Source organism: Podarcis raffonei, chromosome 8 (assembly GCF_027172205.1).
Source record: "Podarcis raffonei isolate rPodRaf1 chromosome 8, rPodRaf1.pri, whole genome shotgun sequence".
Lineage (NCBI taxonomy): Eukaryota > Metazoa > Chordata > Lepidosauria > Squamata > Lacertidae > Podarcis > Podarcis raffonei.
Window position 1 is genome coordinate 84,182,586 of NC_070609.1, and position 24,637 is coordinate 84,207,222.

Consider the following 24,637-nt stretch of genomic DNA (forward strand, 5'->3'; position numbering starts at 1 on the left):
ACGAATAACGAAAACGTGAAGGCCCCAGCAGGGGGAGGGTCTGTCTCCGAGGGGGGGCTGCCACCCGGCCCTCTGCTGCTCAGCCCCCTTTTGCTTCTGCAAGAGAGCGGGCGGGAAGGGAAACTACCTAGGAAGAGCCGCACATGGTCTTGTAGGGCCAAGAACTACAATTCCCGGCAATGCCGCGCTCGCCCGGCGCCGGCCAGAGAGCACCAGAACAACCGCCTTGGGGGAGCGCGCTGCATGCCGGGAGTCGCAGTCCAGGCTCCGAACGGTAGGACGCCACAACGTCCGTCCCCCTCCCTCCCGCGCAAGCGCACTTGCGCGCAGCTGACCTTCACGAGCGGCGAACGGAGGGCTATGCAAATGAGGGCAAGCCGCGCAGCCAATCGCGGGGCTGGGCTGGCGCCGGAGGCCCGGATGTGAGGGAGCTCAGAGGGGTTTCCCCCCCTCCGCCCCTCCTCTCTTTCTCCTCGCCGGCGAAGAGGCGGGGCTGACCTCGCGCGTCTCCCTCCCCTTCCCTGCCTCCCTCCCTCCCTTTCTCTCTCCTTGAGGAGCCGCCGGCGGAACGCGGGCCCGAAGCACGCGACGGGGCGGAAGATGGCGGCTGCAGAGCCCGGCTGCCGGACGCGGGAGACACGCCGCCGGCTGTGAAGGGGGAACGGACGAGGAGAAAGAGAAGGGCAAGGGGAAGCGGCGACTGAGGAAGAAGAAGGGAGGCCAAGAGCGGCTGTGGGCAGAGCCCAGCCCCCGACCTCAGGGGCCGCCTCGCGCCCAGGCGCCTCAGCCTGAGGTGGGGGTTCAGGGCCCTCCCGGGAGGGGAGGCCGGCACTTCTTTCTGTCATTTTTGGGCGCAGCTGAGAGTCGCTTCCTGAAGAGAAAGAGGGGCTGGGAACGGGGGTCGTCGCTCTGAGGGGCGCCGGGCACCCCCCTCCCTCAGGGGGGGCCTCGAGGAGGAGGAGGGGGCCCCTCCCTCGTCGGAAGGGAGGCCCTTAACTGAGGAGAAATTGGCGGGAATCGAAGCAGTCTCTTTTCGGGGAGGGGGGGCTGAGCGCCCCCACCTCAGAGCCCCATTCTGGGCTGTGAACCCTCGCTCTGAAGAGGGGCTCCTTTCAGTGGGGGGCGTCTTTTATTGTAGATCTGAAGCGAGCCTCGTGGGGGGGAGGAGGAGGGGCAGGGGGTGGGGTCCTTGACCCCTGGCCTTTAGGCTAGGGCCTTATTCCGAGGAGGAGCTGGAACTCCCGCCGGTGAACTTTGACGCACTTGGAGGGCCTCGGGAAATGTGCAGCAGGGGGAGAAGGGGTCCTGTTTAGGAGGAACGCAGGTCACGGGGACCTAAGCGTGCTCACAGGAAGGAAAAACCTGCCTCAGCTTGGAGCCGCCTTGAAACTTAAGGCATTGCTTCTGTCTTTTATCTCTCATTTGGGTGGGAAGGATAGGTAATGTAGTTAGTATACAGGCCTCTTCCAGAGAGAGACCTAAGAGCTGAGTTTTCTTTTTGGAAAGGGTGGGTAAAAGTGGTGGATAAGGAAGTCTCCAGGAGACTGAATATAGGTATAGAACATCTATATCAATATCTATCTACACACACACATAAATATATATATACACACACACACACGAAAAGGAAAGGGCTCTATTTCAAGGTTGAAATAACCTTTTGTTAGAGAAGAGTTCAAACAAGGGCCCCCCACTTTTGGAGGGGTCCCCACTGGGAACCCTGGGTCTTGGGGTGGCCCTAGTTCAGAGCGGACTACGTTGGCTCCGGTGGCACATCTGCCCACGGTTTCCCTCCTTGCAGGCGGTCGGCTGCTGGGCTCCCCACACCATGTTCTCAGTCCTCTCCTATGGCAGACTGGTAGCCCGGGCAGTCCTAGGTGGCCTTTCTCAAACAGACTCTCGAGATTACAGCCTGGTGACTGCCAGCTGTGGCTTTGGCAAGGACTTCCGCAAGGGCATCTTGAAGAAAGGCATGTGCTACGGAGATGACGCCTGCTTTGTGGCCCGGCACCGATCTGCAGATGTTCTAGGTGAGTGATGTCTGAGGCCGGTCTTTGTGTTTGTCTGACTTGCCTGTCTTCCTCCTCATGTTTGAATGTTCTAAAATAGCACCCCTGGGTAGTATTTGAAAAGGCCTTATAATTGCATATCTGCAGGCTGCTGTCTGAGAGCAAAGTGTGCCAGGGAGACAGTGAAGTAGACTCCATGATTGTGGGGGGCTCCAGAACTGATCTTGCCCAGTCTAAGTTCCTGTGTGGGTTGGTTTGTTTCTTTGCTCATCAGGACCTGTCCCTAATAGCTCCCCTGCAGTTCCAAGGTGGCTGCTACGTTTTTTAAAAAAGCATTTTAGGTTTCCCCATCTTTTTAAATAGCTTGAACTTAAACTCTTAAGGTGTCCCTCCCCCCTTCTAACCCTGCAAATGAAACAAGCTGCTGGAAGCAAACACTTCCTGCCTTTAGCACACCTTGTGTCCTTGTCAGGTGAAAAGCAAAGTGACATTGAAAGCGGTTTCAGATGTCAAGCTTCACTCCCCACACCCACTTTCCTGTGGTTTCAGAGCTCCCTGCAGATCTTCAGTGCAGTGCAGCTGTGCTGTGTCAGATGTCACAGGAGCAAAAGGGGGAAATCTCCTGAGTGCAGGCCCTTTGTGGGGGATGTGGCTTCTCAAAAGCCCCTTTGCTTGCTGAGCAGCAGCAACATGAATGTAGATTGCTAAACACTCCTTAGTGCATAGTTTATTTAGAGTTGAAGATTGCTCTTGTGTCTAAACATATTATGTTAGTGAAACTTGGTGTTGCCATGGTAGCTTCTTAGCTGTTGTAATGAGTGATTTATTTTTTTTTAAATGTTAGTTGGCTTTGAAACAATGTTTTGAATAGTACATTTAAAAGAATCTTGTCAGATGCCCATGCTGTAGTTCTGGATATGGAGGACAAAGAAAAATATATCAACCTTGGTCATGCAGCGCAGTTCATCTTTGTTCTTAGGCCATAACCCACAATGCAGTTTGGCTGTTCAAGTGTCTTATCTAGCATATGATCCATGTTGAAGGGAAGGTCAGTAGAGTTCTTCCTTTATGTCAGTAGAATTACTTACACTGTGAATGGAAAGTGAGTGAGTGATGGATTTCTATCAAATGAAAGACTGATTGGAGTCTCCTTGGTTCTGCATTGCTCTTTAATAGTATAGCTGGGCATTTTTTCCTCTGGCCCTTATTTTGGTTGGATTACAGTGAATTGTATGGCAGGGTTTGATGATGTTATGTCCTTATGTTGCAGTAGTCCTATGTAAGCAGCCTTGTAGTGTCACTGAAGTGATGCAGGGATTAAATCCTTATTATTTTCATTTTTAAATACTTTGTTTCCTGTACTTTATTACTGTTACACCAAGCAGATTTTATTTTATGTATTACATTTATATCCCACTTTTCCCCCAAAGAGTTCAAGGTGTCATATGTAGTTCTCTCCACTGTAATTTTTTCCTAATTCTTCAGAAAGTGATTTTTGTGGCTTAGTATTCTTTGGATGACTGTTCTAACAGCCCCCCCCCCTCTTAATTTTGATTTAGGTGTTTATGCCCTCTTCAGTCAGTTAAGACTGACTCCTAAAGCAGCTTACAGTGTGCGCTCTCTGTGTTCCATCTCTTCTGGCCCATGAAAATACACAGGTTCCAGGCTTTTTCCTGGAGAAGGAGCTATAGGTGAACTCAGGCTTGCTGGTGACAAAGATTAACCTCTTGCTGTCATTTTTCTATTGGTTCCTTAGCCCAATCCACAGTGGATGAAATAAAATTCTCTTTTTGTTCTTAGTTCTCCATTTAATTTTTTTTTAAATGATACTTTTATTAGCCTATATAATTGGATATTTTGCCCTTCTTTCCCTCTGTTTGCGCTTCTTTCCCTGCATGTTTGGTAACCATGTTAGCTTTGCTACTTGGTGTCCTGTGCTCTGCCTGCATCTTTTGTTCTAAATTTCAAATGTCTTCAGACACTTATGCAGCTTCACTGTTCTGGATTATCTTAATTAATTTTATACAACCTATAAAATGCAGATGAGCTTGGCACAATTAGATTTTTTAATATAAATAACGGTGTAGAATGTTTTTAGCCAAAGAATGAGTTTTAAATGTGTTTCACTTTTCATTCAGTCCAGGTTAGCTTTATATATTACTCATTTGCGGATATAAGCATGCCAAGAAGATCTCTGCCTTCAGTTTTGAGAGTCTTTGTGGGCTGGGTGTGGGTGTGGAGTAGCCACATGAGCTGCTCCCATCCAGTGGAAAAAAAATTGCAAGAGCACTTGGAATCTGCCCAACTTCCAAGTCCCTGTTTGACCACAGTTAAAAAAAACACACCCCTACACATGGCCTTTTTCTGTTGTGCAATTACTAGATCTGAAGAGCAGCCCTGCTGAATCAGACCAAAGACCTGTCTCTTTCTGCTTATGATTCCCAGCGGTTGGTATTCAGAGACATACTGCATCTGATAATGGAGCTATTATGACCAATCGCCACATCCTTTGCAGCTCAGTGGTTACTGCTGCTGTCCTGTGCACTGTTGCAATCAAGGGGGCTTAATTCTAAGAAAGGCATTCATAGTACTGCACTGTGAGCCAGGAAGCCCTCAGTTCAAATCTCACCTATTGTACCATCTTAGCATGTGGATTAAGGCAAAATATTTGCCCAGCTTCAGGTACTCTCCTGCATTGTGGGAAAGGTAATAATGGCCTTTCTTGTAAAAGGGAAGAGGTTGTCAGCAGTTGACACTCTGCTGAAATTCCTACATTAATAGAGAAGTTGTGAAGAAGTGCTTTGAACACTTGCAATACGCTATCTTTATAAACGCTAATATGTTCTGGAGCTACATGGCGACTTCCTGCAGAAACCAGTGCCTTGGCTACCTGAAGTAAGAAGGTTTGGTGCCAGCTGTTGGTGATTGTACATGTTCTGGCCTTTCACCTGTAGCTGCTTTGCTAGCTTTCCTTTCATGGCAGTTATTGTAAAAAATCCTCCATAGGAATTCAGGAGAGATCAGGGTCTGTGGTGATGAAAATTTTAACTCTGAAAGGCTTACGTAAAAAGAGCATGAAACGTGATTTTGTTGCAGAAGTTGAAGGGTCCTCCTTATTCTTTTCCTTAGCACCTTGTTTGGGACATTAGTCGAGAGCAGTTTACAATGAAGCAAAGGCCACACTGAGAATGCATCAAGCATGTTTACATATATGGAGATAATTTGGATAGTTTTTTCTTCAATTAGATTGTCATAGATACTTTGTAAGGAGTACGTTGCTAGAATGAGGAAAGGGCTTGGGAGATTGAAGCGAGGATTACAGGAAGCTTTCTGTAGATTCCTGTGTTTCCAAGCTGTTTTCTGCAACCACAAGGAAAATGTGTGGGCTTTTTAAAAAAATAAAATACTGAAACTAGAGACTTGCAGGTTTGTCAGAACACCAGGTCCTGGGTTTCTGTGCAATTTGGCCAAAGTTAACAGCGTACAGACAGGCACACACTGCTTGGGTTTTCCTTTTTGGCTCTTATACTGTTGACAAATCCTAGGCTGGGCGTTTTATGAGAGATGGCATTCCAAACCGTTTAATCATTTTAATAAGCACCAAAACAGTACTGTTGAAAAGCAATAGATAAATATGAAATCAAAGACATTTCAAATATTTCTTGGAAGATCATAGAATTGTAGAGTTAGGATCATCTAGCCCAACCCCACACAATACAGGAATCTCAATACAGATGGTCTGCCAACCTCTGCTTAAAAATCTCCAAGCGTAGGTCAGCAATAAAAGACACTGTTATTGGAGTTAACTTTTTATTCAAAGGATTCAAAACAGCACAGGCCTAGTGATCCCAGCAACTGACCACTAAGTCTTGCCCCAATGAGGCAGCTGTGAGGACTACAGGCCTCCATCTTCCCATCACTTTCTAAGGCTCCTTTTTTCCAGGGTCTTTCCCAAGCAGTTGCAAACTAGACACAACCAATCTCTGCCCTGCATGTTTCATTTCTCTGAATATTCTAGGAGATAAGGGGGAGGGTAGCTGGCTTCAGTGGGAGGGCCTGTTACCTCTTCTGCTTCCTCTTCCTTCTCCCAGTCTGCACCTTCTTCTCCCTCTGTCCGCTCATTGTTGTCCCACCACCACTTCCCTGTCTCTGAGCCTTCTTTCCCTGGGGATACCCTTTGGGTTTCCCCAGCCTGTACTTCCCACCACTCCTCGGCATCCAGCCAGTCCGTGACACCAAGGTGGAGTCCACCACCTCTTGTGGGAGTGTATTCCCCTATCAAACTGCTCTTGCCATCAGAAAGGGCTTCCTGATGTTTGGTCAGAATCTCCTTTCTTGTAACTACCCTCCGGAGCAGGGGAAAACAAGCTTGTTCTATCTTGCAGTCAAGTTTGCAGTCATAGCTACTCAGAAGCAAGCCTCATTAAACTAAACGGCGCTTACTCCCAAGTAACTGAGTATAGGACTGCAGGCTCAGGAGCATTCCAAGCTCCTGGTAGATAGATAACCATTGCTGCATCCACAGCCTTGCTCCTTGCACTGGAAAGGTGGGGGGTGGGAAAAATGCAGTTTTGCTGCATCAGCCCTCAAGCTGACATAGCAAAGCAGACTTTGCCATCTTGTGGATGGCAGGAGGGTCAGCTGATCCTGTGTTGGCCCAGCTGCACCCCCACAACATACTGTTTTGGCTATTGCTGGCAGGGATACTGCTAGCAGTAACTTCCACCCACCCACCTTTTAGGCTTGTGCATTGGGATGTTGTTCACCAGCAGAGCTCCCCTGCCCCATCCAAAACAGGGATTGAAATTGTTCTGTCAGTCTCTCAGTATGAATGATGCTGAGGTTCTTATTAACTTCATCCCACCTCAAAGCATGTATCAGTCTTAATTCTTCTTATAACTCAAATCTCCTCCTTGGAAAGACAGCTCCTCCAAAGCATAATCAAAACAACTCTGCTTAGTGGGAAAAAATATTCACCAGTGTAAGCCCAGTTTAGGCTGAAGGACAGTCTGTGAAAATGGCAGGTGATGAGCTAAGGGATTATTTTGTTAGCATAAAAAGAGGCTTGCATCCAGGGATCTCATTTGAACCATGCTATTGCATAATTATTCTGCTCTGAGAATGCTGGATGGGTAGACAGAGTAAAGAAAGGCACACACAAGGAACTAATGCAGAATATCCCAAGGTGGCCACTTCAGGAGGGAAGAATGCAGGCAGTGGGCATTTTGCAATATTACTTGCATTTTTAGTAAAAAAAAATGCTTTTGGCATGGCCAGGTTTTCTAGTATCTTAAGATTTAACACTTACAAGCAAATGTCTTTAGTTGGTGTGGAGGGCAGCACACAGGTGTTTTGGTCTCTGATCACTGACAGGTGAAGGAATGCTTGTAACTGTTTTTGGCCAAAGGTGTGGTTTGTTACTGGCCAAAATAAAACTGCATCCTTTAGAATAGTTTGTGCAAGTGGGAAAGTAAAACTTGGATCTGATCCTCTGGAGTTTGAATAAGTGGTTGTACCAGAAATGCCCCGCTTGCTGCCAGCACAGCATACACCTGCCCTCCCCTATAGCCTACAAAGAAGTTCACTGCTACCTCAACTACCATTTGATTTTGTGCTTGCTTGCCTTGAGTATCTGTAAGTGATGCATGCACAGCATGTAACCAGGCAGTAACTCTGGGGACTGTCCTCCATATAGTCAGAAGAACTGTGTAACTGTACTGCTTCCCAATGCTGATGAGAGGATGTCTTTCTGCCCTCACCAAGGAAGCAGAGAATCAGAATGGTTAAAGAGTTACGGTAAAGAACAGACTAACAGAATCAAAGGTTAATTTAGTATGTTCAGTGATATACAAATAAACTAAAATTTGTAAACTGCCTTGAGGGATTTCTTTCTCTTTTTTACAATCAAATGGTGTATAGATTTTATGAAATAAATAGGGTTAACTTATCCAGCCATGTCCAGTTTTTAAATCCCATGCTTCAGATATTTGAGAATTTTTTTATGGCCATGAGTTTCCATTAGTTTTTAATCAAACTAGTTTTTTAGTGCAAGAGGGAAAATATATTGATACAGCCAGGGAATTTATATGGACACTGTTCCTGTGGAACTGTCCTTGGTTAGTTCTGATGAAATGATGCTACTGCTGGTGATTTCAACACAGTGAATAAAGCTAGGTCTGTTGCCCAATTACAGAAATCTTAGTTGATTAATGGACTGAATTTGCCTAAGTGTAAAATGAAGAGTTCTGACATAAGTATGCTTTGTTTTTAGATGCACAGGCATAATCTGTGATAAGACATGTTCTTTCCTACATAAGAGAGAAGGAGCTGGAATGCCTCTTTTAAGATGGAGTTTGCCCTCTGTAGGTTTTTTCCTTCCTCCAATACTTAACAGTTAACCATGAAGCAGGTCTTTAATTTTTAAATCAGGTGAATCATTTAGTTGATCAAAAGTTTTTTAAATTGATCTTTAACTGTAAACTAAACATCTTGGCCCTACCCAACCCCCAAATCCCCTTTTATGCCCAGTTCTGAAAACAGGAACAGATGTAAGTCTCTTTTCTATGATATCCAAAGAGAACTTTATTGTATTAATTAATTAGTTACAATGCTTTTCATTGAATGTCATCAATCCCAGAGCAGGAACCAAATTCATAAAAGTAAACAGGAGAAAAATATTATTATTAAAAATAATTTACAAAAATTACAAAATCATATAAACAAAACCAATAAACAACTGAACAATTTTATCATAAGGTAAACAAGCAAAATTACAGTAACATAACTTAATATTTCCAATGTAACAAAGTACAGGCCTCAGGGTTGACCTTGAACATGGGAAGTTATAGAAGACTTGAACAGTTGGGGAAGTAGGAGTTGCCTTTTTGTACATGCATGAAGGCACTTCTTTTACAGCGTGTTGTGGCTGAGTTGGTGATCTGTAAAGAGTGCAGGTTGGGATTCCTGGTCTCCCAGCTGTCTCTGCAGAATACGGTGTTCAACACTTTCTGATTTGATGCTGAGAGTGACTTGCTGGGTTTCAGAACTGAGGAGTCTGGGGGTGATGGAATTCTAGGATGCTTGTCCAGACGTTGTGGGAAGACTGATCAAATGTTAAGCAGCATTTAGAGGAAGGGGAAGTTGATGAGGCAACCGCAAGGCATACATACAAGGTTGCTTAAATATGTTTTCTTTAGCTAATGTGCTGGCACGATTGCAATCTCCAGAGGCTTATGCACAGGCACACTTTCAATTTACTTGTAGTTGTGTGTTTCTGCTTCTTGTATGCCTTACCAATCAGGTAGGGTACCAATCAGGTACCACAAAGGCATCCCATTGTGTTTAAGCTGCAAGACCTGCAATGTGTCACTTTAAAATGTGAAGGTTCATTATTATTTCACAAATTGTGTATGTCTTTAAGGGCCAGGGCCAGGGCAAATAACAAGACCCGGTCTTACAGCTGTGAAACATAGCAGGTGCTGCTGAGTTGTGTTAATCAAACTGTGTCAGCAATTGGGTATAGTATATAAGGAGCAGCACCTAGCTCTCCCATTACCCTGGGGGGTGGGTTGGTGGTTGGGTCTGGTTTGTTGTTGATGTATTTAGTGTATAAGGAGTTTTTGTTTTTGTTATTAAAGCCTTGTTTAAGTTATTTTTGAGTCCCTTTTTAAATGCATGGTCTCCCCACCAAGCTCTCTGCAGCGCTACTAAACTGCAAATATCCAACATCTTTGGTTATGGGCCCAGCTGCTGAGTGGATGACTGCATATTTTTGGACTTGCCCACGTTCTGTCAAATGACCCTTTCATATCTAATGTAGGCATATAAGAAAATTCCTGATCCCCACCCCAAATCAATTAATCAGATGGGGACTGTGATTTTTTTAAACCACTGATAGAGAAATCAAATGGTTAATCTAATATTAACTTTTAACATATTGCTTAGAGCAGTGGTTCCCAAATGGTGGTCTGTGGACTCCAAGAGGCCATCATAACTGACCCAGGAAGTCTGTGGCACCATTCACATAAAAACTACCATAGAGATACCAACATTTTCAAAAGCAGAGGGGCCATGGCTTGTTTTTTAAAAACAGGGTGTAGTATAGGCAACCCCTGATTTCTGTGGGGGTTGCGTTCCAGGTCATGTGTGTACAATGGTGGAGCACATATAAGCCCGCCGTTTCGCCCACTTTTTCTACCACTTCTGGGTGTGCAGCAAAGTGCACACGCGTGGTCGTGCATGACTCCAAACAGTCATTGCCAATACTTTGCTAATTGGGAACCAGTGGTTTAGAGGATTCATGTGCATTTCCTAAAGAAGAAAGGAAGGGTGTTCTTTGGTATTCAGGGTTATGGTATCCAAGTTGTGCTTTGTACTACTTGTGGTGTTACAAGAGGAGGGTGGTCATAATGCTTGCCTTCTGGTATTGCATTGTTTGGGTGTGTGTTTTTTAAAAAATACAAATCCTTTAAAAATGGTTCTAAAAGGTTATGGACTATTTTGGGGAGAAATCTGATTAATGCTGATAGTCTGTTCAGAGTCTGGCGGTAACATGCCGACAGATTACATAGTTCATGCCAAGGTCAGCTGTAAACCCTCCATCTCCAGTTCAGCTGGCATCCTAAGTGAAGGACATTTTACAGATTAGCACATTTTTATTCATGTGTTTTCAATTCTAGGATAGAGGCTTGCAGCCTTGGGGAGCAGAGATAGCTCAGTAGGTAGAGCATGAGACTCTTAATCTCAGAGTCATAGGTTCATACCACACATTGGGTAAAAAGATTGCTACATTGCAGGGGGTTGGACTAGGTGACCCTCGGGAGCCGTCCCAACCCTTCAATTCTGTGATTTTGTTTAGCAGATTTATCTTCCTTTGACTCACTCCCTGATAGTTGAGACAGTGACTCACACTGCATCCTGAATCATTTAACATGAGCTTCATGCATTCCATAAAATACCAAATGTTGACATTAGCAGGCCTGAAGAGTTTCTGAACCAAATAAGTTGAACGTTCTTAGAGAGAGTGTTGTGTGTGTGTGTGTGTGTAGAGGCTGTAGATACTCAGCAATACCCCTGAAAATATTTCTTACTCATATTTGACCATGGCAAAATTCTCAGGAGTTTGCTTTTGCTAAACGACTTTGCCTCTTATTACTTTACCCTTCAAACCCTTCTGCAACTGCAGAACTGCTGCAGAAAGTTTTCGGCAAAGGGTCATTCTTGATCTTGATGCCTGTCTTGATGGTGTTGGATAGCAATGTTTGAGAGAAATGGGCTCCACACTATCTAGCCATTCTGGGAGCCTACAGCTGTACTAGCTTATCAGCCGACCACTTTCTCCTGGTAAATGTGTAGAAATGCACCATTCTGCTCTCCTGCGTATGTTCATGGTTACGTGGCTGGCGCATGTTTATAAAAAAGGTGAAAGATTTATACGATCTGAGGTGAAGCCAGAGCATGTTTGATATCTCAAATATAGTTAGCCATCTCCTCAAGCTCAAAATCAGCTGAAGTTGAAATGTGCGTGTGAATTCATGACTAAAACTATAGCACTGCAGCCCCTTTTGATTACATTTTGGTGCTGAAACTGGTTAAGATGAGGTGAGGTGCTTATCTTCAAGAAATATAGGTGACCACCAGCTCATAATTGATTCTGTTCAGAGGTAATCCTATCTATGCCCTGAGTTTCTTAATGCATCCAAAGGGGCACAATCACTTTTGGTTAAAACTGCCAGGATCACAGTTCCGTTATGCAACTCTAGGGTGCTGCTTCACATGAGAATGTGGGCCCATTTAGAGATGAAGAAACTACCGGTACTCCTGAATAATACCAGAAAGGAAGTAAAGGTGACTGTACTTGGTCCTGTTGACTTCTGCATAACTTCCCCCTCCCCTGTCTGTCTTAAGCTAGTTGCATAATAAGGCCTTATTTTGGGCTTTCAGCAATCAGAAGTGATTATATACCTCTGTGCTTTCTGCATGGCATATTGAATTAGGAAAGTGATTAGTTTAGAAAGTCTTCTTTAGAAATATTAGCAGATATGGAGAATATTTAAACCTCACCAGCTTTGCATGTTTAATGTAAATTTCATCTTCATTAATGCTGAGGAATGTATTCATAATACGTGTATATATATTCTTTCTTAGGGGTTGCAGATGGTGTTGGAGGCTGGCGGGACTATGGTGTTGACCCTTCTCAGTTCTCAGGGACTCTCATGCGCACTTGTGAACGCTTGGTCAAGGAAGGACGGTTTATACCAAGCAATCCTGTGGGGATTCTCACCACGAGCTACTGTGAGCTGCTGCAGAACAAAGTACCTTTGCTTGGTAAGCATAAACGGTTTCTCCTCTTTCTCACATCAGTCCACTGGGGTGTATTCTTAGCCAGCCATACCTATAGTGCTGTCCAGTAGTTAAGCTGGGGAGTTCTTCAGTTATCACCTCCTGACAGGAACTCCCCAGGAGTGGGGAACCAGTGACCCTCCAGATGTTATTGGACTACAGTTTCCATCAGCCCCAACCAGCATATCCAATTCTCAGGGATTATGAGAGTGGTAGTACAAGAACAAGCGGAGGGCATCACATTGGGTACCCCGGCCAAGGCAAGCTGTCTTGTAAGACTCTCACAAATTATCTTTGACACATGCCGTCTTCCGACAAATGCTTCCGAAATAAAAGGTGGCTCTTGGCCACAAAGGGGAAGTGACCATGGTTTGGTACCACATTAAATAAGCAAGCAAACAAAAATAATTTGATGACATTCCTCCTCTTTCAGAACTGGTTGCTGATGCAGGCAGATATGTTTATTTAGGAAAATAAACTGCAAACGCTTTCAGTTTGAAGGCCCATTGCTTCTCCTTTGAATCTGAGCCCCCCTTTTTGCAGGATGATGCATCCCTTGTACTTTGTTGCTCCTACCTCTTATTTTTGGTTGTCTAAAAGCAATATGGAGTTGCCATTATTGGTTTCAGATTTAACTTCCCCACTGGGAATACATTCCAGCTGGGTGTCAGTTTAGGAGAAGTCTAGTGGTGGGTATTTGCACTATGTGCTTTAACTTTAAACACCTGCTGAAAACTTTTCTATTTCTCCAGGCTTAAGGAGGCAATTAAGAACACATATTTCCACAATGGTTAATTCATGTCTATTTTTAACTTTTCATGTTTTTATTCTATTTTATTATCAGCTGCTTTGATATTATTTTTTGAGATTGCGGTCTATAAATATTTTTTTACATATATAAGTTAAAAAATAAAATTGCTGTTTACATTTTACGTTCATGCCACTCTCTTGAAGTCATGAAAGCAAGTGGGTCTCGCAACAGAACATTGCAGTGTGGAATGTGCCAGTTCACTGTTCCTGCCAGCCAATCAGCCAGGTCTTCCAGATAACCCAATGACCCCACTCTCCACTCTTGCCCCCCAAGACACTGTGATCACTGAGCATACCCAGTCCTTTTTCAGCAGTTTTTTTTGGGGGGGGCTGTTTCCCCATAGGTAGTTTCTCCTAAAGATTATTCGTACTTCTGTGTACCTTGAAGATCCCTATGGCATGCTGACACCTCTTTCTTGTTCCTCAATAGCCCCATTTCCACCCACAGCCCTGTGAGCACTTAAGGGGGTGAGTTTGATGTTAGAGGGAGTGGTGTTGGGGGTCTTGAAGGAGCAGGATTTTGCTGTGTTGAGCCACGCTAATGGAAACGGACAACCTTTAGCACACTTAGTGCAAGTTACTTTTCGCACCGCACATGCTTCTCACCTGACCTCAGCTGCTCTGCCAAGAGGTCTCTGTAAGTATGTAAGCTATATTTAGCTAGCCTCTGCTGAGCTCAGGAAGAGTCATCCCTTTTTCATTACACACCTAAAGAACAGGCATTGGCTGCAGCATTTTCCCTTCAGTTCAGACGTTGCTGGAACTGCTTAAATGAGCTCTAATTTCAACTTACATCATGACTAGTTTTGTGGAAAAGTCCTGACTTAACTGAATGTTGCCAAGGTGGCCTCGTGCTGTGAGTGCCTGTCCCATTCATCTTGACCTTCTCAGTTCACAAGAGCATATGAGCTCCATGTTTGGCACTTGAATTTCTAGTTGCAGTGCATTTCTGACCCGCTTGACTCCTTATCCAACACTTCTAGATTTTCTTGTTTCTTTTAACTACTGTAAATTTCCCCCTTATCTTGAATGCTTTTTTAAGCATTCCTTGTTAGGAATGCAAATATAAGAGCCAATGCTTCAGTTGCTCACATGTATTCAATGGACCAGTGATGAGATAGTAGAGTACATGTTTGCCTAGCGCTGCTAACTGCTGTCCAACCTCCTCAGCACTTCTTTGGGGGTCTGCTTAAATGAATGCATGTTACATGTCTACCTCCACAAATCTTGGTTGAAGAAAGTACTTAGAGTTGGTAAGAATCCAAATAGCTGCTTATTAAGTTTCAGAATAATGGTGGCATTGCTTTTAGAGGTCTGATGTGCTACCTTTAAGAAGAGCTGTGTTGACTTACCAAGAGAACAGCACTGGAAGTCTGTGCCTGCTAATTAGAAATAGCTTCTCACAGTAGTTGGAAAACAATAGAAATTCTGTGCAGCTCATTTCCATGTAGTTTATCTCTCTCAAGTTCTTGTCTTTGCTGCAGTCTGTGGACCCCACTTAAAGTAAAAGCAGCTGCATTTATATGTCATTATCTAAAAAATATTTAATTTTATTTCCAGGGAGCAGCACAGCTTGCATTGTAGTTCTGGATCGGACAAGTCATCGTTTACATACAGCAAACTTGGGGGACTCAGGCTTTTTGGTAGTCAGAGGTGGAGAAGTAGTACACCGATCTGATGAACAACAGCACTACTTCAACACTCCGTTCCAGCTGTCAATAGCACCACCTGAAGCTGAAGGGGTCGTCTTCAGTGACAGGTGAGATTTTTAAGTGTGAGTGATCAGATCAAAATTCCCCAAAACGATTATGTTGGGTGCATCCCCAGTGAATTGTGAGGGGAAGCTGTGCTCACACCCCATGTCCCAGAATGTGTAACTCCCTTTTTCCAAACAAAGGAGCAGCTCTTTTTCTGCTCAGGGGTTTTATGGTTGCCCTAAAGGGGCTTTTCTCTCACTAGCCTGGCTTCACTCATTACAGTGGTTATAAGAGGCAAAGATATCTCCTCTTTGCATGAGGCTGTGCAAGGGTTATGTATGGAGTATTCCTCATCTCTCTGATAGTTGCATGTTACAAAACTCCACTTTACAAAACAGAGCTTTGGCATAAAGATGGTTAGCGTGTGGTGTTAGGTTCCTTTTATGCCTCCAGATCCCTGCTGCAGTTTGACTTTCTTTTTTCTTTTTTTTATAAAATTTTTATTGGCTTTTCAACATACATTATAAGACAATACGAACAACAAACACAAACAAACAAACATAAAAACATGTATAATTTCATGAATTTTTTCATGTACCCAATTTCAACGACTTCCCCGTGCCTCCCTTTTCTGCATCCCTATTTTAAACTTTTTCAGCAACCCCTGATCTAGATTACTTAAAAATTCCTTTCTTTAACCCTTTTCTTTCCTCTTGTCCAATCATTTATCTCTGCAAATCTGCTATGCTTTACCCATGACATTTTAACACTCACTAATTTTACAACAATTTTTAAGATAAAATTTAAATTTCTTCCAATCTTCTTCCACCGTCTCTCTCCCTTGGTCAGTTTGACTTTCATGTGTGGCCACATTTGCCAGGGCCTCAATTGCCACATTTTAAAATTTCCCTCCTCCTGACTTGTTTGCCAAGGAATACTACTGTTTTATGTCTTGCCGTTGGAAATATTTTTTTGGCTATAAGAGTGAATTTGGCTTAAGAGTGAATCAAGCTGCTCTTCCAAGTTGAATTCCTGGAATGGGTGCTAAAAGTTTGTTCTTTGTGGCTGCTCTGCACTTGCAGCAGGATTCGAATGGAGATGTGGAAAAAGCCTTGTCCCGCTGAGTGCATTCACTAGTGTCCAAAATAGCTCTGTGTTCGCCCAGCATGCAAATGCTGTCATGCTGTCCTGTTCATTTTGGGGACCTCCTTCTCACTCTTGGGATTTGGATTGGGAATCTGCTAATTTTGCATACTCGGGCAGTGAGGTAGCAAATGCTTGAAGAACAGAGAGGGAAGCATGTGACTGCAGCTTGTATTTCAGTACGGTTAAAAGCTTCCAGCCGTGTGCTGTGCCCAATCAAAATGAGCAAAACTCCCATTTGGCAGAACACCAAGGTCCATGATGGGAGTGTTGGAAAAGCACATTCTGTTCAATGGGAACTAGCGGCTTAAAAAGGGTACCTTAGCAAAGGACTTGAAGCAAGATTACTCCCTTCCCACCAGCGCTGCACAGCAAGGCCTTTGGTACTTTACAGGTCAAAGCAGGAGTCACTCAAAAATACTATTGCAGGGGAGAGATCATGAGATCTATCCCATGCTGCTCTACTGTGTAAGGTTCCTTCTACCTCTTCAAACTGTCTGTCACGAGAGTCCCAGTCTGTTGTGTCTAATGAGCAGCTTGTTCAGCAGTGCAAACACTTTGCTCGTGAAATGAAAGCTTGTGTAATAGTGATTTAAGAAAGCAAAGCCAGCTAAATAGGGTTGCCCCACTAGTGCTTAAACATTATCACAGTAGCTATGTCAGGTAAGCTGAATGTAGTGTTCTGCCCATTTTACAGATTAAACTAAACTCTGACCTGGGAGCCATTCAAATATATGTAGCTATTTGTGATAGTTGTTTTCACAGCCCAGATGCTGCGGACAGTACTACGTTTGATGTCCAGCCAAATGCAATTCTGGGCTGCATCAATAGGAGTATAGCATCTAGATCAAGGGAAGTAATAGTGCCACTGTATTCTGCTCTGGTCAGACCTCACCTGGAGTACTGTGTCCAGTTCTGGGCGCCACAGTTCAAGAAGGACACTGACAAACTGGAACGTGTCCAGAGGAGGGCAACCAAAATGGTCAAAGGCCTGGAAACGATGCCTTATGAGGAACGGCTAAGGGAGCTGGGCATGTTTAGCCTGGAGAAGAGGAGGTTAAGGGGTGATATGATAGCCATGTTCAAATATATAAAAGGATGTCACATAGAGGAGGGAGAAAGGTTGTTTTCTGCTGCTCCAGAGAAGCGGACACGGAGCAATGGATCCAAACTACAAGAAAGAAGATTCCACCTAAACATTAGGAAGAACTTCCTGACAGTAAGAGCTGTTTGACAGTGGAATTTGCTGCCAAGGAGTGTGGTGGAGTCTCCTTCTTTGGAGGTCTTTAAGCAGAGGCTTGACAACCATATGTCAGGAGTGCTCTGATGGTGTTTCCTGCTTGGCAGGGGGTTGGACTCGATGGCCCTTGTGGTCTCTTCCAACTCTATGATTCTATGATTCTATAAACTCTGACCTGGGAGCCATTCAAATATATGTAGCTATTTGTGATCGTTGTTTTCACAGCCCAGATGCTGCGGACAGTACTACGTTTGATGTCCAGCTAGGAGACATCATTCTGACAGCCACAGATGGGCTTTTTGACAACATGCCTGACTACATGATCCTACAGGAGCTTAAGAAGCTAAAGGTAAGCAGTAGGCACAGAGTTGGGTGAAATGTTTAAAAAGAGACGAGTTCATGTAACTATTTGCATATTATGTTAGTCTACTTGACCCAAAGTTTTTAAGCAAGGTGGACTAAAATCGCTTCTGGGGCCCCTTCAAGATTAGAGACCCTGAAGCTTAAGCTTAATTAGTTTTGTAGCAGATCCCCCCTTGCTACATCATTTATGTAGGAAATGAAACAGACTGGCTGTCTTTCTGATGATGGTGGAACTCTGATTATCAGAGTGCCCCTCCAATAAGCTGAATTTTGAATGCATGAGAGTTAAATACAATGTCCTGCACTTATGCGTGATTGTGTATATGCATGACACTGGAAAATAATTAAATCATTTAATTTAAACATGGAAATGGTGAGAGAGCAGGAGAGCCCTCATGGCTCATGATGAGACCCTCCCTGGAGCCTTAAGAGGACGTCAGTGGGGGCAGAGGAAGCCTCGAAGAGAGGCGCAGCGGAACTGACACAGGGGAACTGACACAGCCACCACTTTCCCATACGTCCTCCTGCTGGCCTCAGAGCTTCAGCTCCAGATATTTTGATCTGGATTGGGGAGACAGTAGGGAAGAGAGGTGGAGAGCAGGAAAAAATGGAGGCTATTTAGAAGGTGCTCCCCACCTTTTGCAATTTCAGTTAATCAGAAAGGATATGTTTCAGAAAGCTTGATTCCGGAAAATGTTTTAATATTGAACTTCCCAGACACTCCCAAAAATCTTCTAAAAGTAGTTGCTAAAAATGACTCATTTGAAATTGGAGTACAGTGGTATCTCGGGTTACAAAATTTGCCCCAGGATGAGAATGGAAAATGTGCACCGACGGCGCGGTGGCAACAGGAGGAGGCCCCATTAACAAAAGCGCGCCTCAAGTTAAGAACGGTTTCAGGTTAAGAATGGATCTCCGGAACAAATTAAGTTTGTAACCCAAGGTGCCACTGTAAAGGGGAAATCTCCTTAGTTGAGTTAGACTGATGAGGTGGAAGAGGCTCTTCCTTTTCAGCCACACTCTCCCAGCACCCCAAAGGGCCTGTTTGATCCCAGCCTGGTTTGGGTTTGGTCTCCTCCATTGGCCATATCTGCTAAGGAAGACAGGCTATGCCAAATGGGTCTCCAAGGGAAGTTGTTTCTTTCTCCTCCTCCTTTCCCAAAATACTGTTCCATTTGTAGTGGCTTTCTTTGCTTATCTAAGTCCTCTGGTGCTGATGGGAAGGGTTAGGAATGCATTTGCTGGAGATAACATGCTATTGCCCTTGTGGATGTGTGGGTTCATGTGGTATTGAGTGCCACCCACAGGCAACCTTAAATTAGGCTCCTGCACTATGCCCTACGGATAGGGTTCCCAGCATTAATCCCTATGGAGTCAGAACGGCAACTTCTGTTGAAATCGTCAGTGATGGCTTTCTCTTATTAAGCTCGGCATTTCAAAGGAATTAAGATTGAGGAAAGCAAATTTGGGAAGAAATTATTAATCAATCTTGAATTCTTTTATTTGGTTTTGGTCCCTTCTCCCCCACAGTTTAGCTATTTCTTGGCGTTTGCCTATGCAGTAAGGAGTCAGATAAAAACTGTGTAAAAGTTAGATGAGTTGAAGCCAAGGGCAAGCTGTGATTTCCAGCCAGCCCAGATAACAACACCCTCAAATACGGAAAGCAGAGGGCTTCAGATATGCTCTTTAAGTCAAGTGCAGCTTCCCAAAACTTGTGCTGTTGTGGAGAGTAGGAAGATGTATTTCCATACATGGCATACTTAAATATAATCGTCTTTAACTCAAAACAGATCCTTTTGGGTTAGCCACTGCTAATATGTAAGTTGGAATAAGGGAGTAAACAATATTCTTCTATTATGTGTACTTATTTGTGGCATATGAAATGTGTAACCTTGGTAAAAAAATAACATTATTCTCTCTCTCATACAACTGATTCAGAATTCAAATTACGAAAGTATACAACAGACAGCAAGAAGTATTGCCGAGCAAGCTCATGAACTGGCGTATGACCCAAATTACATGTCTCCCTTTGCACAGTTTGCTTGTGATAATGGATTGAATGTAAGAGGTAAGTTTTACCATTTTCTCGTGGGAAGCTTAACAATGACTCTGCAGGCTAGCAGTTATTCCAAATTCTGAACTGGCAAGAAGACTTTGTACTAGAACGAGAGACTGGCTAGTAATTGGGGTGGTGTTTTACAAAGAGTGAGATGACCTGTTCCCAGGTTTGCTGCTGACTTGCTGTATAATTTCGGTTTTCATCATGCAAGCCACTTTGCATACTTAACAAACCTGATTATTTTCCATAACTACTGCATATAAGCCAGCTATACTGGAGTCTGGGGGGGGGAAGGGTTTTTAAATTTTCCAGCACAATTCAGTGAAGTATGTCGAAGGCAAGCGCAAACATTTCTATTTAGAGCATCAGCTCTTAGATTTCCCTGGATAGCGACAGGGCACCTGTTGGAACTCTTGGCTCTTAACTTATGGTACTGAGAGTATCTGGAATATGGAAGGTGGTGGACTCTCCTTCGTTGGAGGTTTTAAAGCAGAGGTTAGATGGCCATCTGTCGTGGATGCTTTAGTTGAGATTCCTGCATTGCAGGGGGTTGGACTAGATGAACCTCTATGATTCTATGTCTGCCAGACGTATGTGTTGGGTTTGCTGGAAAGTGCTTGCCCTCTGCTCTGCTTCGTGACCTGCTTTTAATGGCAGTTTCTTTGAAACCTGGAAGCAAGCTTATATTACTCTGATTCCTAAACAGGGTCAGGATAGATCCAACGTTAAAAACTACAGACCAATCTCCCTACTCAATGTGGATTATAAAATTTTTGCAAATATATTGGCCAACAGGCTAAAGGTTTTATCTGAGTATACTCCAGGATTTCTGCCTGGAAGACATATGAAAGACAACATTAGAAATGTTGTGGACATTTTGGAAAAGTTAGAAGCAAGGAAGAGCTGTAAATCAATGTTAATGTTTATTGATGCAGAGAAAGCCTTTGACAATGTTTCTTGGAGTTTTATGTTACATAATTTAGAGAGCATGGGGATAGGTCAGGATTTTTTAAATGGTATCAAAGCGATCTATCTAGAACAAAAAGCTAAAATTATTGTAAATAATGTGGTTTTAGAGGAAATTAGAATTGAGAAGGGAACCAGGCAAGGGTGCCCACTTTCCCCAGTTTCTTGGCCAATTTCTCCCAGTGAAAATATGTAAATGTCTTGCTTTGCAGGTGGAAAACCAGATGACATCACCGTCCTCCTTTCAATAGTAGCTGAATATACAGACTGACTGGCTGACAGCATAAACTTTTGACAACTGACGAGTGTTTCCTGCCGTTCCCTACTTCACACGGACTGTTTCCTGCTGGCAGGATGCCTTTCTCTGCAGCTGATCTCAGTGGCTCTTACATGTTACGTCCATTGCCTGTTTTAAAACGCAGTCGAGGTCTCTGTCATGAACCACTACTGGAGTACACTGGGGTGCATCTGCCAGCAATGAAGAATTTCAATACTTGAAGCTTGTCTTTTCAAACTTTAGTAGTAATTACTTCATAGTGGGGAGGGTGTGTGTGATTATGGTTATGAATCATGATTATGGCTCTGAAAGAAATAAGTAGAATTGGCTATTCATAATTCAGATGTGCAGTTTGACACTGATAGAAAACCTCCATGAGGACAAACAAAATTGTTTTGTTAGAAAAAAAAGCCCATTTTTAATTTGAGAGGTCACAAATCATTCTGTAACTAGCATAGTTTGTTAAAACGATAGTTGAGATTTGTGTCGATATGAATTCTCTGGAGGCTTCCAAGTGCAGTGAGCCTCAAGATATATATGGTTTAACGCAGGAGTTTTGTCTGTTACTAATTTGAAACACAAGATTAGTTCATGAAAAGTATTGTGTCTATAAGAGAGAGGGTGTGTGTATGTGTGAAGGTGCCTATTATCATGCAAATGGAAATTTGGCATATCATTTATTTGCAAGGAGCCCTGTGCTGGCTGGATCTTTCTTTTGGAGAAAAAGGTTTTCTAAAGATATTTCAGTTGCACTAAAGTTTGAAGAAGCCAGGGTGTTGAGAGTTTGGAATGGCATGCTGCCTGAGCACGAATCAGCTGATCTTGCTTTGTATGCCATAGGTAGTTATGAATGATAGAGGCATTAAAGTGGATAGTCTTCTCTTTTGGGTTTGAGGAATTTGATGGTGTTTCAATGTACGTACTTCTGCTTGTGCTCCCACAGCAATTGAAGTTGCACACATGCAAAACGCTGAATGAGCAACATTTACATTTTAGTAGCTTGGTGTACAGGATTTCCAGAACGACCTTTAATGATGTTTACAGGTATCTAATAGCCATTTTGCAATATAGCATTTCCTTTCATTTACATCCACTCAATCTAGTTTATTCTTCAGTCGCTGCAATCTCCTCCCTCCTTTTTTAAGCTCATGTAAAAACCAATCGCTATAAAGATATATATTGGTCAGTTTTTCATAACTTTTTTGCTAGTAGAAAAGTACTTAGAAATGAAAAGCCATGTTTTATATAGCAGTTGGGTAATGTGGATGTTTAGATTCTGAGCTTGGCCAGTAAAGCAACCTTTTTAAGATGAAAGGGTTTTTTTACTGCCAGGTTTGTTGTGTTAAAACTGTAAGATTGAGGTTACCTCAGCCTGTTTTAAATATTTTTTGTGGTTGTACTGTATATTTGCATAATTACGTCAAGCTTTTATTTATAATTATGTGACATGTACCATGTACATGTCACTATTTCAATGCATCCGACTTTTAACAGGCATTTCATTTACCATGAGAATGGGCAGAATCATTTGGAAGCTGTTTAAATTACTTTTTGTGAAATTGGCATCTTGATTTTTCTTAAAACATTCTTCTTTTTTGTCAAAATGCCTTAACCACTTAACAAAATGATTTTTTCCCCAGCATGGATACAGGGTGGAATAAAATGAAATAAAGAAAATCATAGTGCTATAATTCAGAAATGTGGCAAATAACTTTGCACAAATCATTTCAATCCCTTATGCTACTTTAGCTGAACAAGTTATAACTATCAATATTCAACTAGAAGGAATGTATTAATGCTGCAGTTCCAGACTTCTTTCCTGCTTTGCTAGAGGAGCAGTTATCCTTTCATTTGGACTTCCTTTGCATTTTTAATCACCAGTATTTGCTATTGTTTATTAGAACAAGCCCTGATTAGTGATTGACTGGCCTCACCCACTTGCCCTTCCTTTTGGCCTTGGCCCTGACTTGGTGCCTCCATAGAGCAGGACAGTTTCCCTGCTTCATATTTTCTCTTCCTGCCTTTCTGCAACTACAAAGGATGACCCATCAATTAAAACAAATGTGGAAAAGAAGGTGCTTCTTATGCCCAGATGGTCATGGCCTGGAGCCTTTTGCCACTGTTCTTGGATCTTGTTCTGAGTAGCAGAACTGTAACATCTGTTGGGATTGCTGGCCTTGCTTTGCTTAGAACAGTTTTTAGTCAAGCAGTATGTATAAAGCCATTTGTCTCTTCCAATGTTTTTTATGATGATCAAATTGAGTTTTTAAACTTTCAGATACTAAGTTCCCCCTTCCCCTCTCCAGACGCCAAAGACCAGTACAGTTTATAGCTTTTTGCCATCTGTTTTTAGAGCAATACTGTATTATAAAGAATTAATATTTCTATTACATGCTTGTCTTTTTTCCATTTTAAGATGTGCACTCAAACATATCTGAACCTAATTTCTTCCTATGAACTTAAGCTGTTTGCGCACAAATATCTTTTACAAAAGAAAAAGGCAGGACTCATGTACTTGTGAAAATAACATTTACCAATCCTCAAAGCAGTAGTGTTTCCTAACAACTTGTTTAATGTTTTGGTTTGGCACAGAGAAGACATTCCATTTTGTGTTTTCTTAAATCTGAAATGCATGGGTGGAGCCTGCAGAGATCTTACCTGCAGAATTGCTTTATAAAGAATCTGAAAGAAATTACTTGGCATAGCATCAACCTGCTTCACCCAGTAATGCAGTTGCAGCTGCAGGGCTTGCTTTACGGGAATGCCTGTAATTGTGTTACTGAGTTTGTTGATATGAAGGGCTAGGCTAATGTGAAATACCCATATTAATGAAGGAAACGTGAGTCCATGGCTTTCCCTCAATTTGCTATTTCCACAACAAGTGGGGAAAACCTTGAAAATTGGGACCAGATTGGATATAGACAAAACTGTCCATAGTAAAAGCAAGCAAAGATGAAGACACTGTGAATGGAATTACTCTTTGTAATGGATTGCTTTTCCATGGGAAGCCAGGCTAAATGTAGACACTGACTTTTTCTTTTATTTGACAAAGCTGATATAATGAGGATGCCTTCTTGTTAAATGAGACTATCATTACCTGTGCTTACCTAAAAGGCAATTATGTGAATTGGATGTTTGAAGTATATAATTTGTGCAAGAATAGTATCTGTAAATACATTTTAATGAACTGTAAAGATATTTAATAAATAAAGTATTTATACAATATGCATGTGTGCTTGGGCCCAGGGTCTTTTAACTCACCATCCCCACTACTGACTCAGCTCCTCCTCCCCCCACCTCATTCTAGGGGAACTTTACTCAGTCTTCAGGTCATCTGAACAAGGTTAATAATATTTTATGTTGTCCCATAATACCATGATCTGTATTGTTTAATAGCATATGACTTCAGTTTTATTGCTTAAGGGGAAGAATTTATTTCAAACTGCCCAAGTAGGAAATAGGTGCAAAACAATAACACCTGAATTTTCTATTATTGCAAGCAGTGTATAGACTTCAAACAACTGTCCCTCAAATCCTGCAGTAATATGGGCTGTCCTTTCAAATGCAGAAGTCAAAACAGAAAATATTGACAATCCATAAGGAATTCTTCTTGCATAAGTTCAACCACAATAAAATGGAATTTCATTGTAACACATTTGTGTCCTTGTACAAGTTCTGCTCATTTTGGGGCTTGTGGAAGAACAAGTTGCAGATGGTTATGCAGATGGTGAT

General features: G+C 42.9%; 1 protein-coding gene across 3 annotated transcripts; it reads left to right on the forward strand.

Annotated features, from left to right (window-relative positions):
* The first annotated feature begins 526 nt into the window (after positions 1 to 526).
* On the forward strand, positions 527 to 24,130 carry PPTC7 (protein phosphatase targeting COQ7). 3 transcript variants are annotated; one of them, XM_053401304.1, is made up of 7 exons: positions 527 to 799; positions 1,802 to 2,030; positions 12,156 to 12,335; positions 14,721 to 14,919; positions 17,466 to 17,589; positions 19,542 to 19,671; positions 20,841 to 24,130. In XM_053401304.1, the coding sequence occupies exons 2-7, from the start codon at positions 1,829 to 1,831 to the stop codon at positions 20,897 to 20,899; spliced, it is 894 nt and encodes a 297-aa protein (XP_053257279.1). In that variant the 5' UTR covers positions 527 to 799; positions 1,802 to 1,828; the 3' UTR covers positions 20,900 to 24,130. The 3 variants fall into 3 exon arrangements, with proteins under 3 accessions (XP_053257279.1, XP_053257280.1, XP_053257278.1); XM_053401305.1 differs by having other exon boundaries at positions 527 to 793; XM_053401303.1 differs by lacking the exon at positions 527 to 799 and having other exon boundaries at positions 1,161 to 2,030.
* The last annotated feature ends 507 nt before the right edge of the window (positions 24,131 to 24,637 follow it).